This window comes from Hipposideros armiger, unplaced genomic scaffold (genome assembly GCF_001890085.2).
Source record: "Hipposideros armiger isolate ML-2016 unplaced genomic scaffold, ASM189008v1 scaffold_256, whole genome shotgun sequence".
NCBI lineage: Eukaryota > Metazoa > Chordata > Mammalia > Chiroptera > Hipposideridae > Hipposideros > Hipposideros armiger.
Genome location: NW_017731606.1, coordinates 1,636,368 through 1,651,948, shown reverse-complemented (window position 1 = coordinate 1,651,948; position 15,581 = coordinate 1,636,368). Strand labels below are relative to the sequence as shown.

Below are 15,581 nucleotides of genomic sequence, written 5' to 3'. Positions count from 1 at the left end.
GAGGGCAGTGTCACTGGCCCTCATATGTGGGATCCGAACCGGGGCCCTCTGGCGTCCCAAGCGAGTTCTTAACCATCGCGCCACTCGGCCGGCCCCATAACTATTGCTTCTTAATTTCTCAATAAGAGTTCAATTAAAAACATTCCAAGCTTGACTTAGCTGAAGGAAGGATATGAGGTTTTTCCTAAACCTTAGGTAGGCTTCAGGGCATCCACTGTGCTTTTGGTGGCGGTTTTGATGGTTAACCTAAAATCTAGGGACATGGAACAGGCAGAGACAAATCCAAGGTGGGAAAGTAAGAGAGAAAGGCTCTTGGAGTCATCTCGAAATTACATTCTGTCCTGGATCCTCACTCTGTTGACAACAGAGCAGGAGCCCTATACATGTATGTTGATTAAGTTTATCGTGTATCAAAAAGTTCCCATCTAAAAAATAATCATTTCCTCCTTAACATCCTATGGAGACCAAGTTTTCACTTACACAGAGATAAAAAGCCAGGGATGAAGAATTCTACCCCCTTCTCTCCTTTATCATATGGTTTCCTGGACCCGAAAGGCCATTACAGAGGGCACCCAGTAAAGGGGAGCATGTCAGGTAGTGGGGAAACACGGTATTTTTTTGGTCAACTATCAATTCTGTACATTCTTGAGTTCAAAGACAAGTTGTTCCAGACATTACCTGTGGAAACCACTCAGAGTCTCCCAGCGCTCTCAGGAAGGTCACTTCCGAGTCAGTAGGAATGGTGCTGGGGACACAAGCTCTCATCAGCTTTTTAAAACTGGCTTTCACTTGTCGGATGTCATGAAATTCAACAGGAACAAACTCACAATTTAAAGCAAATTCTAACTTAAAGTTCTGTGGATAAAGAAGTGGAGAATTAGGCAGATGAAGTGCTATAGGTAAAAGAGCAATGTTTTCAAGAGGGCAATAATTAATGATATACAATTAGTTGAGGCCAAGAGCTGCAGAGGCTGCAATGGGTCAGAAAAGTCAATATTGTGTGGCTAATGTGTCTGGACTGTGGGAAAGAGCCATCAATAGGCCTAGTGGTGTGACTTGGCTTTCTGTCATTCTGAGAACTTGAAGACACTACTGGTCGTCTGGAACTTGATGGGGTTTATAACACTAAATATAAGCCAATTATAAGGTCATGAACCTGGAAGTCTAAAGAGGAACCAGTGACATGTGGATAGTATGATTAATATAAAACCGTAAACTAAATTTTCCTAAGATGCATACTGTAATTAAAATATAATATACTGTTGAGATTCTAGAACTCTGCAAATTATAAAGTTTATAGACATACACATATTTGTTTCTCATTAAACATGTAAAACAGTTATTGTAAAATGAAAAATAAAGATAAACGTTGAGAAGGAAATAAAATCACTGTCTCATTGTCCTAAGACAACATTGTAGTTATTCTTTTAAAGTCAATAATAAAAAATTATATACAGTAAAACATGAAAGCCTTTGTTGGTTTCTACCCTTGGGACAGTATTTTTTCACTTAATATGACACGTCAATCTATCTTTATTTGAATACTTTTATCATTTATATCTTTAATCCATATGGAATTTATTCTATAGGAGGTTGCATTTATAATTAAAGAATGCTAAACTGATGGCTCCGTTGTATATTTTATTTTGATAATCTAGTTACCTAATTCTGAAGAAGATTTAAAAATTCTCTAACTTCTCTTGCTAAAGAACGAATTAATATTCTCATATTCTTTCCACTTTCCTCATCTTTTGCCCAAATTATTCTGCTGGATCAATCTGTTTTTTCTAGGAGTAAAACTGTTTTTTTGGATGTTGGTTGTACAACAATGTGAATGTATTTAACATCATTGACTGTACATATTAAGATGGTAAATTTTATGTTATTTTACCACAATTAAAAATAACTGCTGCCAAAGACTTACATATAAGGTCTATTTAATGTTTTATACTAGTTATTTTAGAGTACTTTAAAAAAGGCCTATTAAAGTTTAAAATAAAAAGCAAAAACTCCCAAGTATTTTTTTTTAAAAGCATTACTAATATGTATCAAGAAAAAAAGTTTCTTTGTCTTAGTAATTCCACTTTTAGGAATAATTTAAAATGTAGGAAAAAACTCCTAGTAAACTGTATCTCAATAAAAAAATTATAAACTATATGCTTGAAAATATGACTACAATTTTACAAATAGAAGATAAAGAAACCAAAACATCCAACAATATGCAATGTTATGTGGTTATTAAAATAATTATGAAAACCATTATACAACATGAAAACATGTTGCAGCTTGAGATAAAGAACTTAGCAGTATATATTATTATAGTTCTTTAAAAAACTCATAATAGATAAGAGATAGTTTACTTTTCAGGAAAACTAGGTTTCTTTCCATTCCCAACTATAAATGAGCTTGGTATGCTTATTTTATAAATCAGGAGTTATCAACCATAGTGTTGAGACACACTGGCAGGTCATAAGGAATTTGTTACTATATATAAGGTATTAAAGTATATGAGTTTAAAAAGGTAAATAAGACCAATTCATGATTATTTAGAGTAAGTTGTGCTAACTTACTTGCTTTCCTATGTTTCCTCTGCTGGGAGAAAAAGGTGTGGAGCTGCAACTAGACAGCACTGTGCGAGCTAGAATGTGGCACACATCACAGATATAGAGTCATACTCTACAAACACAGCCAAATTAATAAAAAGCAAAACTTGAATGGAATGTACAAAAATCCTAATAACTACTGTGCCGGGATGGTGAAACTATCTTCTTTAAATATAATTCTTTACTGATAAAAGAAAGAAGGAAAGGAAGGAAGGAAGGAAGGACGGAAGGAGGGAGGAAGAGAGGGAGGAAGGGATGAAAGGAGGGAGGAAAGGAGGAAAGGTCCCCAGTGGTCAGTCTTTCTTACTCATATATGCATGATCACACAGCTAACCTGAGGACTGACGTGTAAAAGCAATGGCAGAGGTGAGCATTCAAGAGACCAACCTCAGATAACGAGTAAGTGGTGCACTCAAGTGCAGAAAGTCTGTACTCTGGGAAAGACACTGGTGCCAACGAGGCTGTGCTGGCAACCCTGGAACAACCCTGAAAGGCATGCTAATTTCTAGATATGAAATTATCTGCTGTATCAGAAGACATGTGTGCATATTTAAAAACTGAGCATTAGCCAGCAGTTTCATGCCTTCTGCCCTAAAGGTCGGTGACTAAGTGATTGCAGCAGTCCAGGCAGTGGGAAAAGAGCTAGCAAAGCCAGCTTGCCACAGAAGACATGACTCAGTCACTGGCATCTAGAGGACCCAGCATGTGGGATCCTGCTCACAGCCTCTGCTCCACAGTTCAACTGGAGGTTCGTCTAGATGGCCCAGTGCTGACCGGAGCACTGGCTTAAACTTTGAGGGGATTTCTGAATTAACACATACTTTTATTTCCCATACAAATGTCAGAAGTAAAAAAATTTATTTTGTAATGTGTGAATTGCAAAAACATTAAACCTAAGGAATTATTGGTGCTTTTGGGGACAGAGACTATAATTTATGGGACCTGAGCACAGTGAAACTCTTTAGCATAATAATTTAAAAGAAAGAATAAAGTTATTAGCATCTAATACTTTGAATTTTCTGACATGTCTTAGGACATGTGTCTGTGTATATATAGCTTTCAAAGTTTAAAAAAAAATGTAACTTAGAAAACAGAGCCTTGGCCTCCCCTTACTCCACATGTACTGCCACAGTCATCTTCTTTCCACTCTTCTACCTTTCTGTAGCTTTTTTTGTCAACAGGGTTACAACAAAACCTGTTTTGCCAGAGGCACAGAGTCCTATGGAAGCTGAACTAAGGCAGTGGAAAAACAGAGCCTGAATAAGCCTTATTATTTCTTTTTTGTGTACACATTTCCTAATATTCCTGATGTTTATGCTGATCTACGACTATGAAAAAGTACTTATTTTCATGGCTAATAAATATGCATGTATACATGCATACCTACCTACCTACCTACCTAAGTATATCTAAGTAGACATACAAACATTTAAAATGAGCTAAAATTTTTTTGAGATTGATTATTAACTCCAGGTTAAGAATCCACACTGTAACAAAAAATTTTTCTAGGAAAGCTGTATTATAAGTTTTATAAACTACCTTCGTGCATCCATAAAGTTTCTAAGTGAGAAGAAATCTTACCCTTAGTTGTGACTTTTCACCAAATATATAAAGGGCCGCCTGGCGTTTCAAGAGCTGGTTTTGCAGGTAGGTGCTGTTATTAAAGGAGGCCGAGTGATCCTTTCCGGCCAGCCGGGCGCCAACATCAATGAAGGATGTTGGAGAACTCATCAGGCGAGTGCTAGAGCGAAGACTTGCCCATACACCTTCACAAAAGCCAAAATAATTGAGTGAGGTAACCTGATGTGGGAAGGCCACTGAATAGGGAAAAAGGTGCATGCTCGGCAGGTATAGTTTTAGAGGTAATATCAAGTTAATTAATCCAGGTAATCATGGATCATATTGGTCACCTGCCATTTACTTTTGCAACATATAAGCATTATTCAATACAGCATTTCAAAATTATACAATATTAGGCATGGAAGGACCTAAGAAGTCACCCAAGTCAATCTTGTTGTTGTATTTTGATGTAAACTCAGTATTTGTAAGTAAATACCGAATAGAATGAATAGAACGAGTGCACTGACACTGGGAAAGAAAAAACGCTGGCGGGGCACTAAAGAAGCCAGGGCGGGGAATGTGGAGTGACTCCATTTTTCAGGGCTTCATGAAAGAAGTAAGAAACATTCTTCTGCTTTAGTCAGTCAATTCAACAAGAAATCTAGATTAAGAAATAAATTAGAACTTTACTAAACCTAATAAAATCTCAGGCTGGATTTAGAATTAATATTTGCATATCATGCCAAAATGATGCAATTTTAAATTAGTAAAAATTGTATTATACTCATTTTCCCCAGTACCCATGAAAAATAATGAGAAGATATAAATTTAATAATGTACATTTCACTAAATCTTAGGAGGTTTTATTTAAAATTTATAGTTAGAAGCAGATGTCTTCTAAGGGAAAGGCCCAGCTAAGCTGTTAGAAGAGTCTCACGTTATCGGTAGACCTTAATTATATTAGAAAATCAAAGATTTCTATATGCAAGTGAGACTATTAAATATTAAATATCCAAACACAAAGGCATATACTAAGTTTCAAACTTGACTAGCACTGTAGCAGCTTCCAAAGAATGGAGCCCCTGTAAATGCCTGTCGACTGTGGTGTTCTCTTAGCGATGCGGTCACAGGGGTATAAGGCGCCACCACTGCTTCCCTAAAGTGGGTTTTCTTCTCTAGATTTGGAAAGTCTCTTTGAGAAGTTTTAATCTTTGCGAAATGTTAAATCAAGCCATCTTTCTAGTGACTAGAAGTCATTATGATAATGTCAATCTGCTTCTCTCTTTATAAGTATTTATAGGGGCACAAGACCAGTATCTAAGAAAAGGTCTTATAGGTGATTTCTGCTTAACATGGATGAATCTTTCTGTATAACCTATGAGCTTGTCTTAGATATTATGGTAAGTTTTTGTAAATGAAACCACAGAGGAAATTCAGAATGTGGGTGAGAATGAAAGATAACTTGACAAACAAATGTGAAAAAATCGCTTGTAACACATATGCTTTCATATGAAGATGGTTAAAAAGAGTGACACATCATGACAGGTAATACAGTACCTTGATTATGGACTCTTCCCTTAGTTGAAGATTTGGGATCTGACTGAGTAAAACATTTATCTCTGTACCCATGCACTGGTAGGTAAGATTAAAGACAGAAGGAGGAATGAAATGTATATAGCAGCAAACATCAGAACAAATTGAGCAAGAGAAGAATAGGTTATTTAATTTTTAAAATTAAGTTACCATAGCAGAAAAACGTAAATAAAAGTAGAAGATTTGATTAACAAATAAAAAGCTCCACAGTCACACAAAAAAAGATGAACTGAGCGCCTGTTAAATGAAGTTTCAGCACCTGTTTATAAATATAAGCGCAATGAAATGAACAGCACAGCAGAGAGTGCCACTAAAAAATTATACCAAATGGAATAAGCTTTTGAAGATTGTCATTTGGTGACAATAATAAAATTAAGGAATTTAGGGAGGGGGTAAATGTTAGGAATACGTTGGCCCTAATATTTAAGGAGGCTGATTGATTGGCAAATGCTACGTGTCTGTCACACAACACGTTTGTTCCTTGAGCAAGATCATCACATCAGGAACGAAGCTCTAGCAACCATTTGGAATAACTAAGAGCATGTTTTTGCAATAGAGCGTTGAGAATTGCCACACTATCTTCTATTTTCTCTTTTCATATGGAAATTACATTTATTTTCCATAAACAGTTATGAGCAGCAAAAATTCATGATCCTGTGACAATCCCCAATGCTACTAAAAATACAGCTTGTGATGATTGAAGTAATGACTTCTCCTAAAATCCCTAGTTGCACCAAAATGGTAGGCAGTATTAGAGATAATACTTTTGTAATTTGAGTAATATTATTATTTTTTTTCCCCCGACAGAAAGAAAATACTTCATGACTACATCACATTTTACCTGGCAATAACAAAAATGGTGAGCAGTAAGTTACAGTTACATTAGGTCCTGAGTAAAGGAAATGCTCAAGTCAATTAAGGAAAATGATTCTGTTATTATTCAGGATTGAAAATTTTAGCAGCAGTATTATTAAGCTACACATTGCAACACTGCATAAAATATGCCATAATTTGATAAAAGAAAAATCATTAGAAGTGATTTTTCATTTCTGCCTCACTCCTTTGGAAGCAGTAAGTAAAGGGCATTGATGACTTTAGTCGCCAAAGGAAGTCCGAAAGCTAAGGTCTGCAGAGACTGGCTGGTTGCATACAGAGAATGCTACTGCGAGACAGAACAAAGACCCGGGATGGCATGGAAAAGACGCACGGTCTCCTGTGTGTTGGCGAATGCTCTCCTTTCTGCCAAGGTTTTGAGCTTTCCTACTGGAGAATGGGACATTAAATGCTTATGATGAAAGCTGAACGGTTGGTTCCTGATTCTGAAATACTGTTCCCTAAACACATCACTTTCTTATGCTCCTCCCTCTGCCTGGAATGATTTCTCCCATTTCTTTATCTGACAAACTCTTTGTCCCTTAAGATCCAGAAACAAAGTGAACTCCTCTGAAAACCATTCCTGAGTGTCCTCAGAGTTGTAGAGAGCTCTATTTGAACTCTAATCATACTGCACTGTGATTATGTGCACATTTTATTCTACTAGACTGTTTGTGCCCAAGGGCAGGGACCTAATCATATTTATTCTTGTATCCATATTGACAGCCTGCTATATTGGTACTAAAAACATTTGACTATTTTCTTTTTTAAAAGCAATATACTATGGGCTGTTGTGGTCTTCTACTGTATCTTCAACTCAATTATTTGCCCTGAAAGAATGAAAAGAAGGGTATTAAAAAAAAAAAATTAGGGCTGGCCGAGTGGCTCAGTTGGTTAAGAGCGCAAGCTCTGAGCAACAGGGTTGCCGGTTCGATTCCCACATGGGCCAGTGATGCTGTGCCCCAAGCTGAGCTGCCAACAGTTGGCAGGATGGCTCAGCTGGTGATTTGATTTCCGCATGGGATGGTGGTAGGGCTACACCGACCCACAACTAAGATTGAACACAGCACCTTGAGCTGAGTGGCCACAAGCTGCTGACAGGTGGCAGGATAGTGTCTGGACTTGGAGCTGCGCTAGCTGCACCCTCCACAACTAAGATTGAATAACAACAACTTGGCTGGTCCCCTTCCCCAATTCCCTAACACTGTTCCCCTTCCTCAATTCCCCAATAAAATCTTAAAAAAAAAAATTAAACACTTCCTCCAAGTAGAGGCTTATTAATGAAAAACTGCCAATGTTTATCATGTAGCAGAAAATCAGCAATGAGAAAACAGCCTGTACTGATATGGGGCCAACAGAGAGGACTTTGAGAATTGTAATCCCATCTGGCAGTTGCATTAGCCAAAGGAATTACACTACTGCATGGTGGAGAGGTCTACTTAGCTTCCTGAGTGATTCTTAGGTGGTAAATACTTGTGAGCCTGTAACACAGGCCTGGAGTCATGTTTTTCAAAACTGCAGCATCCGCCTTAACGGTTTGTGAAATCACTTTAGTAGGTGTAATCAGTATTTTTAAAAAAGTGAAACAGATTAAAATAGAAAATACTATGTGTATTGCATGTGGTATAAATGAATATTATTTCGTGACACTTTCGTTTTAGTATATACTCATATACATTTTGCACTGTGACTTAATCCTACCTGAATTGTGATATAAAATGAATACGTATGTATACATATAGACATAAAATGTATTTCCCACTGTGAATCAAGATCTAAAATGTTTGAAAGTTACTGGCGTAGACTTGGAACATATGCCCTCAGTCTTCCAACCTGGCTTAAAGCAATTTAAACGCAAATGCAGACTTTCCTCTCATTTTAGTGGCTGGAGTATTAGGCAACAATAATGATGATAACCACAACAATAATAATAGGACTAACATTTATTGAGCTCCTATTATTATGAGCCAGCTGCTAAGTTAAGTGCGTTACATATATTATTTCATTTATTCCTTGTAAATACTCTAAAGCTAGATACTACTTATTATCTCCATTTTATAGATGAGGACACCGAGAATTAAGAGGTTTCCTAAACTGCTCAATATCATACATTAAGTGGTAAGGCTATGGTTTGAATTTGAATGTTAACTGAACCAAAATCCTAATGTCTTATCACCTAAGTAACCACGTGACCCTGGATCTATCCAGCTGGTTCTGGCGGAGGGGACTGCTTCAGGGAAAAAGTGATGCAGTTTATCCCACCCATGGGAACGCATTGTTTTCAGAGCACGAGTGTTTACTAAGCAGTGGTGTTGTTCCCTCCACTTTGTTCAGACCAAACAAAGAAGAGAAGGAAAAGGAATGCTTGGGTTGGATGTGGGAGTAGGGTGCTATATTTATCAATGTGACCTTACACCTAGTGCTGTGCAAGCGATTCCAGCTACAGTCACTGAAATGGACTGAATGGCTCCGATTCCCAGTTATATGCTAAGTGACCTTGTCACTTCATATCTCAGCGCTTCTTACAATACCTAGTTTGGAGGTTATTTCAAGGATAAAAATAACACATGTAGAGTTAAAGGGCCATGGAAATGTGAAGGATGAAAAATTAAAAAGCTATCTCCATGTGGCTACTTCTCAAATATACCTAGCTATTGTATTTTTATATTCAAGAGACAGTACCAATTTTCTCAAGGCATTTTTCTACTCAACAAAATAATTTATCCAAATTGTAAGTATATGTGTATTCTTTCCACGGGGCTCAAAAACTAGTTTAATTTTAAATGAAAAGCAATGCGATCTTTTCACATCCTTATTTTGTCTTACCTGGTTCTTGTGTGAAGAAGATTGCTTCCCCTGCCTTAGGAACTAACTCCTCAGCACCCATACTGAATGCAAAGTGATCACCCTGACTGAAAAAAGGGTGAAGGAGAAGGCGGAGTTCAATCTAAACTCTGGCTCATCAGAGTGAGAAAGGTACACAGTGGAAACAACATAAGCAGGAAACCAGGAACCAAGATTCTATGACAGTGAAAGGAATAAAGAACACAGTGAAAATACACAGAAAAGAATAAAGAAGAAGGTTAAGAGGAAGACTTCGAGACAGGAGGCTCTTCCCACACTGGGTAAATAAGGGACTTTTGGAGAAGTGCTTAGCTCTCTGTACTTGCGGGTAGGTATAAGGAAATGAACTATGGGCAGGGCATTCAAGTGTCTACACCTAGTCCTGACCTGAGTGTGTGTCTGCCTGTTCATGTTAATAAGGAATCTTCTGAGACTTCCCAAAATTGCTTGTTCCAGTCCATTCTTGCTACTCTATGTGAGGAGGGAGGGCAATATCAGAAGAGACTAAGGAAGCAGATCTAGGGATCACAGAAGAAATTGAAGGTGTCAGGAAACAGGAGAATCTCATCTTTCAATTAATCACTGGGCCCCCAGAAAATCTGGGAGGTTTTGGGAGTGCAGAATTAAGAGATGGAGCAAAAGAACAAGATTTATGTTTCTGGATCCTAGCTTAAGATACCAGAACGATGGGCACCCGGTTAGGAGTGAAAACACTGTCATAAGAAACACACTAAGTTCACAGTAATTTTCAGAAGGACGTATTTGGGAAGAGTGTCAGAAATAATAATTATTACCTGATTAGGCACAGAATGTATCAGAAACAAATTAAATAGGAGATTTTAGCCCAAAGAGGTCAATACAGCCTCCAGGTACCTTTGAAAAGAACACAGAAGGGACTCATAATTAGAACTAACTAGCGGGGATCACCTTGTATAAAAAAGCCATGAGTCTGAGGCCAACATATGTAAAAAAATAATGCAGGTGAAACAGACTGATGAATGAGCCTTAGGTACCAACATAGGAGAGACAATTTTGTAGCTAAAATTTATATTACAGGTCACTTGGCCAAATGGAGGCATAGATAATGTGCTCTTTGTGAAGACTGCAAAGGTACAACACAAGAGCCAAGTGTGGGTGAGAGGGCTTCAACTAACCAGACAAATGCTGGAAATTGCATTCTACTAAAAGGTGAGTGGAAAAATTGCTGACAAACCTTGCTGACAGTACAAACTTGCAGATGGTTAATGAAGTAATAGGGAGAACAGCAATCTTGAAGCAAGTCTGACAAGAGGACTTGGTGACAAAACACCAGGAACCTTAGGAGAAAGTCACTTTACTGTTTTTAGTCCAGATTCACCAAGAAAGAAATGACGAGAGGAATGAAGTCTGTATCTTAAACTTTAAAACAATGGTATTTTAAAAATTCAGAAAAAAACCTATATACGACTGTTATGGGTTGAACTGCTATGTCCCCCCATACCCCAATTTATATGTTGTAGTCATAACACCTACATAGTACCTCAGAATGTGATCTCACTTGGAAATAGGGTCATCAGTTAAGATGAGGTCATATTGGAGTGGGATGGGCCCCTAATTCAATATGATTGGTGTCCTTATAACAAGGGGACATTTGGAGACAGACACACAAGGAGAATGTTGTGTGAAGGCCGAGATCTGGGTGATGCTTCTGGAAGGTGAGGAAAGCCAAAGCTTGCAGCAAGCCGCCGGGAGCCAGGGGAAAGGCCTGGGCAGATTATTCCTCACAGCCCTCCGCAGGCACCAGCCCTGACCACATCTTGACTTCAGACTTATAGCCTCCAGGAGTATGAGACAATAGTTGTTTAAGCCACACAATTTGTGGTACTTGGTTACAGTAGCCCTAGCAAACTAATACAGTGACCTTAAGGCCTCATTAGAAAGATGACCGAGAACATTGAAAGCTCTCAGGAATCCTGCAATAGCAGGAAGTTCTAATGAAGTAGAAAAACAAATATCCAAAGCGCCAATGTGATTGCCAGGAGATGTGCATCCTAATTTTGGTTTTCAAAGGGAAATTTTTTTTTTTTGTAAAATAGAGCCTTTATGTTGATTTTGAACCAAATTCTAGAATGGATTATCAATGAACTATTTATGATTACTTAGGAAAAAGCACTAATTCCTATAATGAGTCATGCTAAACTAACCATAAAATCTTTTGCGATAGTTAACAGTTTGAAAAGTTGGTAAATATTGGATTAAAATGACTGGCAGAGATTTAGAAATATGAGCCAGGTGAATTTTAGTAGAAGGACTCATAATCAGTACCGATGAACAGATGAAGCTCTTTCTTCGGAGGAGCCCCTGTATTATTTTGCTAAAGGCTTTTGTCCTGAGATCTGTTTTGTTCAACATTTTTTTAAACAACAAATCACATGAGAACAGTGACCAAATCTATGGCAGACAAGAGGTTTAGAAAAACAGCTATTACAGGAGTGGATAGAATCAGATCCAAAAGTCTAAAACAATAAATAGTCCATATAGAAAAAGATGAAATTGTGTAGGGATAGTACATAGTATAGTTAGGTCCAAAAACTAACCCTTAAGATTACTATATTAAGAACAGCACACGTGAAGCAGACAAGATTTCAAAGGATGTTAATCTGAATATGGGTCAATCTAATGATGGATGTCCGCACACCCAGTGTAATCTTAGGCTGCATGAGTTCAATTCTGTGGAGCATCCGCAGAATAAAAAGGATGGCAAATGGACTGCAACCATCTGAATGGGGGATATTTAGAGTTAACTAAAGTTCTCAGAGACAAAAGATGAGAATAGTTTTTAAGACTGAAGGGCTATACTGTAGGAGATAAGATTTAGAATTTTCGAACTTTAGAGGTCAATATGTAAAGTTCATGGTGGTAGATTTTTAGATCAATATGAGAAAGAATTTCTAACAAATAGAGTTGTTTACAAATACAAAGAAATGAGTTTCCCATTTCTGATGTTCAAGCAGAACGAAGATCACGCACTTGGTATGTTTTCAAGGGCATTCGGCATTGCACGGGAGTGACAGGAATAGTCTAAGATCCTGTGACTGACTCCATTGTGAAGCAGTAGGGCTTGACGAGCGAGATACCTGGTCTGCAATTTCCTCCAAAAAGTAAAAGAATCCAACATAAACCTCCAGGGACCAAAGTAGACCAATCTTTGGAGCTAAAAGCCAATACTCAGCCTCTGTCTATTTCCTTACGCAGCAGCTACAGCCCAGAGGAAAATAGGTAACCTGGATATCATTCTCTCTTATTCCCCAAACTACATTTCAGACAACAGAGTAAAAATAACTGGCATTGGAGGCACAGCACTTGGGTCTGGGTTCACTTCTCCCTACCTGTTTATGCTTCTGTGATCAGGTTTTCCACCCTGCAAACCTGAAGCATCATGGAATGCTCCCAGGGCTGACTCACCATTTAGACATGCTCCCCTCACCTCCCAATGCTTCCAAACTCATCAATATGTAAGATTTCAGCAAGTATTGTACCTCTTTTCCCAAGAGGTTAAACTCATCTGTCACCACGCTAGTAATAAATTTGATCATTCATTTAGAAAAGGGTGATTAAAAACAATTTGAACCATGATTAGTTGATTTCAAGTATCGCTATCTAGAAAAAAGTTTTTTGCTTTTAAGGTTGTATCAGTGCTCAGTTATAAAATCAATCTTACTAACCTCCTCGAGCAAAGCTATTGGATGGGTTTACATCCAAATGTCCTGGCACTACCTGCTTAAGCACAGTGGACATTCCTGAAGTCCTCCTTTCAGTCCCTAAAGTCAGCCAAAAAGAAGAACAAAAACCATGTCGTGCGGGTTAACATTACTCAAATGACAAAAAGTTATCTTCATGTGTAGCGTGTCTAATTGCTGCCAAACATTGTACTTTTTAAGTTTCTAAAGCTTTAATGGAGATAACAAGGCACTGTTACTATTTTCTCAGAGATACACACATTTGCAAGATTATAGAGAGTTAAGTTTGGCAAGTGCAATCAGAGAATTTAATGATAAATGAAGCAAGGCATGCATGGTGTTACTTTACAGGAAAAGCCACTTTCTGCTTATGTTGAGCTAATTCAAATAGCTGATTAAGCCAAGGAGACCAACTTTTCAAGTCACATGCTCCTGTGTCTAACACATTAGGGTTACCTCTACATGAACCCTTTGGGGTTCCATCACATGATAACTGAAACAAAATATTAGTACAAGTCTTAATGGCTTCATCCAAATCTAGCGAAAACAAACTCTACTGCAAATCATAAAAGGCTGCAGAAATTTCAGGAATTTTAAACTTATACATGATGATTTTAATAAATATACATTTAATAAACAGAGATCCAACTTATACATTCAACTTTGTAATAATATTTTAAAGTTTATGTAAAACAGATTGTAGGGGAAAAAAAGCCCAGATGACTTTATTTATGTTCTCTACCTCCTCTCCTATTACTCTTTTAAAAAGGAAATAACTGAATCTCTAAATTTGGTTACTATTTAATCGAAATTAACAGTGGTACACTGATTTCTAAGTAAAAGGAACTAAAGTGATAGCTCTACAAGGTAAAAACTTTAAGGGGTCATGTTGAATGAACAGAGCAAAAACTAATGAGACTAACCCTAGCAATGAATCTCACTTTTCATAGTTGTCAAGAAGGAAAGCATTACCAAATCTTACCTGGAGACAGAGCAAGTGCTGGCCTGACAGTAAGCGTGTTATTACCACTGAGTTTCTGATAGACAGAAACTGCACTCAGTAAGGCTTGCAAGTACTTTTCTTGTTCTATGCTGCTGGAAGATTCTAAAGAGGAGGTAGGAGCTATAACGAAAGAGATAATGAATAAAACAAACTTGTTTCTGTGTTAATAAAAGAGGCATATATAAATTTATGTATACACATATTTTTTGCTTATTTTTTCTATATACAAACTTCAAGTAACCACACCCAAATAAAGAAACCAGCCCCACTTAAAGCTCCAAACTATTAAATGGCTAATCCTCCTATGATATTGGTTTCACCACACCTACTTCCTGATTGCCTCATCAACCTCCCAGAAAGAGCCTAGGTCTGGAAAACCAGCACGGGGCTGTCCTTCCAAGAACAGGTATAGTTTCTCATTATCCAAGGAACTCAAAATGAAGATTCACAAAGGACAACATCTCCTTGGTAGTCTCCCCCAACCATCCTGTCCATACTACTGCTTGGGAGCAGAGGATGGAGTGGGTTCCCTTGGCATCCCAGAATGGGCAGAGGTTAGGATTTCCCAATACCAGGGGACATGAACTTGTAGGGGTTATTTGCAGGAAGAGTGGAGGTAGATGGTGAGAAGATAGGAACGGCTACTGCTCGATTCCCTGGTCCTTCTAAAAGAGGGGCAAAAAGTATGCACAGATGGAAACAACTGTGAGAGTAATTTGTGGTTCGAGTCTGGTTTGTGTGGAGTAAAACAGAAACAAATAAAATTGGCCCCACATTTTAAAAAGGCATCAGGAGAGACTCACTAGAAGGGCAATAAATATTAACAAATTTTCTTACAACTTGAATAAGAAATAAATAATTAGCATTATTATATTTTTATCAGCTTTAAGGCGCCATTTATGAACTATTTCATTATAAAATGCACCATTTTATGTACTAATAAAAACTCTGCCATTCAAACTATGACAAAACTCTCCCTGACCACTTCAATTGTAAAATGCATCCCGATTTCAAAGATATTAAAATGTAAGCAAATGTGTAAGCTCAAAAATATGAAATATAGTCAATTTATATTACATTAAAAATCAGAAACTAGTGGAAAAAAATAGTTTCAATTTTTTCCAACTAAAAGCTCGGCAATGTGCTTATCAATGCTCCTGAAATAATTTGCTCACTTTATGTAACCTATATACTGTGTTCTATAATATTATACCCACTATATAGACTGGGAGGATTCCTCAGGGCAGAAACAGTTAAAAGCCAACTGCCTTCGGGCCGGCCGAGTGGCGCAATGGTTAAGAACTGGCTTGGGATGCCAGAGGGCCCCGGTTCGGATCCCACATATGAGGGCCAGTGACACTGCCCTCTTCAGCTAAGATGCTGAAC

The 15,581-nt window shown here is 37.7% G+C and overlaps 1 protein-coding gene across 4 annotated transcripts in view; it reads right to left on the bottom strand.

The window, feature by feature from the left end:
• Positions 1 to 15,581, bottom strand: part of SBF2 (SET binding factor 2) — a 429,728-nt gene that overhangs the window by 35,725 nt on the left and 378,422 nt on the right. For 2 of the 4 annotated variants that reach the window (XM_019656204.1, XM_019656207.1), the window contains 4 exons: positions 14,175 to 14,315; positions 13,178 to 13,273; positions 4,185 to 4,369; positions 679 to 855 (listed from right to left, as the gene is read on the bottom strand). In XM_019656204.1, the coding sequence (XP_019511749.1) occupies positions 679 to 855; positions 4,185 to 4,369; positions 13,178 to 13,273; positions 14,175 to 14,315 (599 nt within the window). The remainder of the gene's footprint in view (positions 1 to 678; positions 856 to 4,184; positions 4,370 to 13,177; positions 13,274 to 14,174; positions 14,316 to 15,581) is intronic. The other 2 variants (XM_019656206.1, XM_019656208.1) reach the window with 1 other exon arrangement.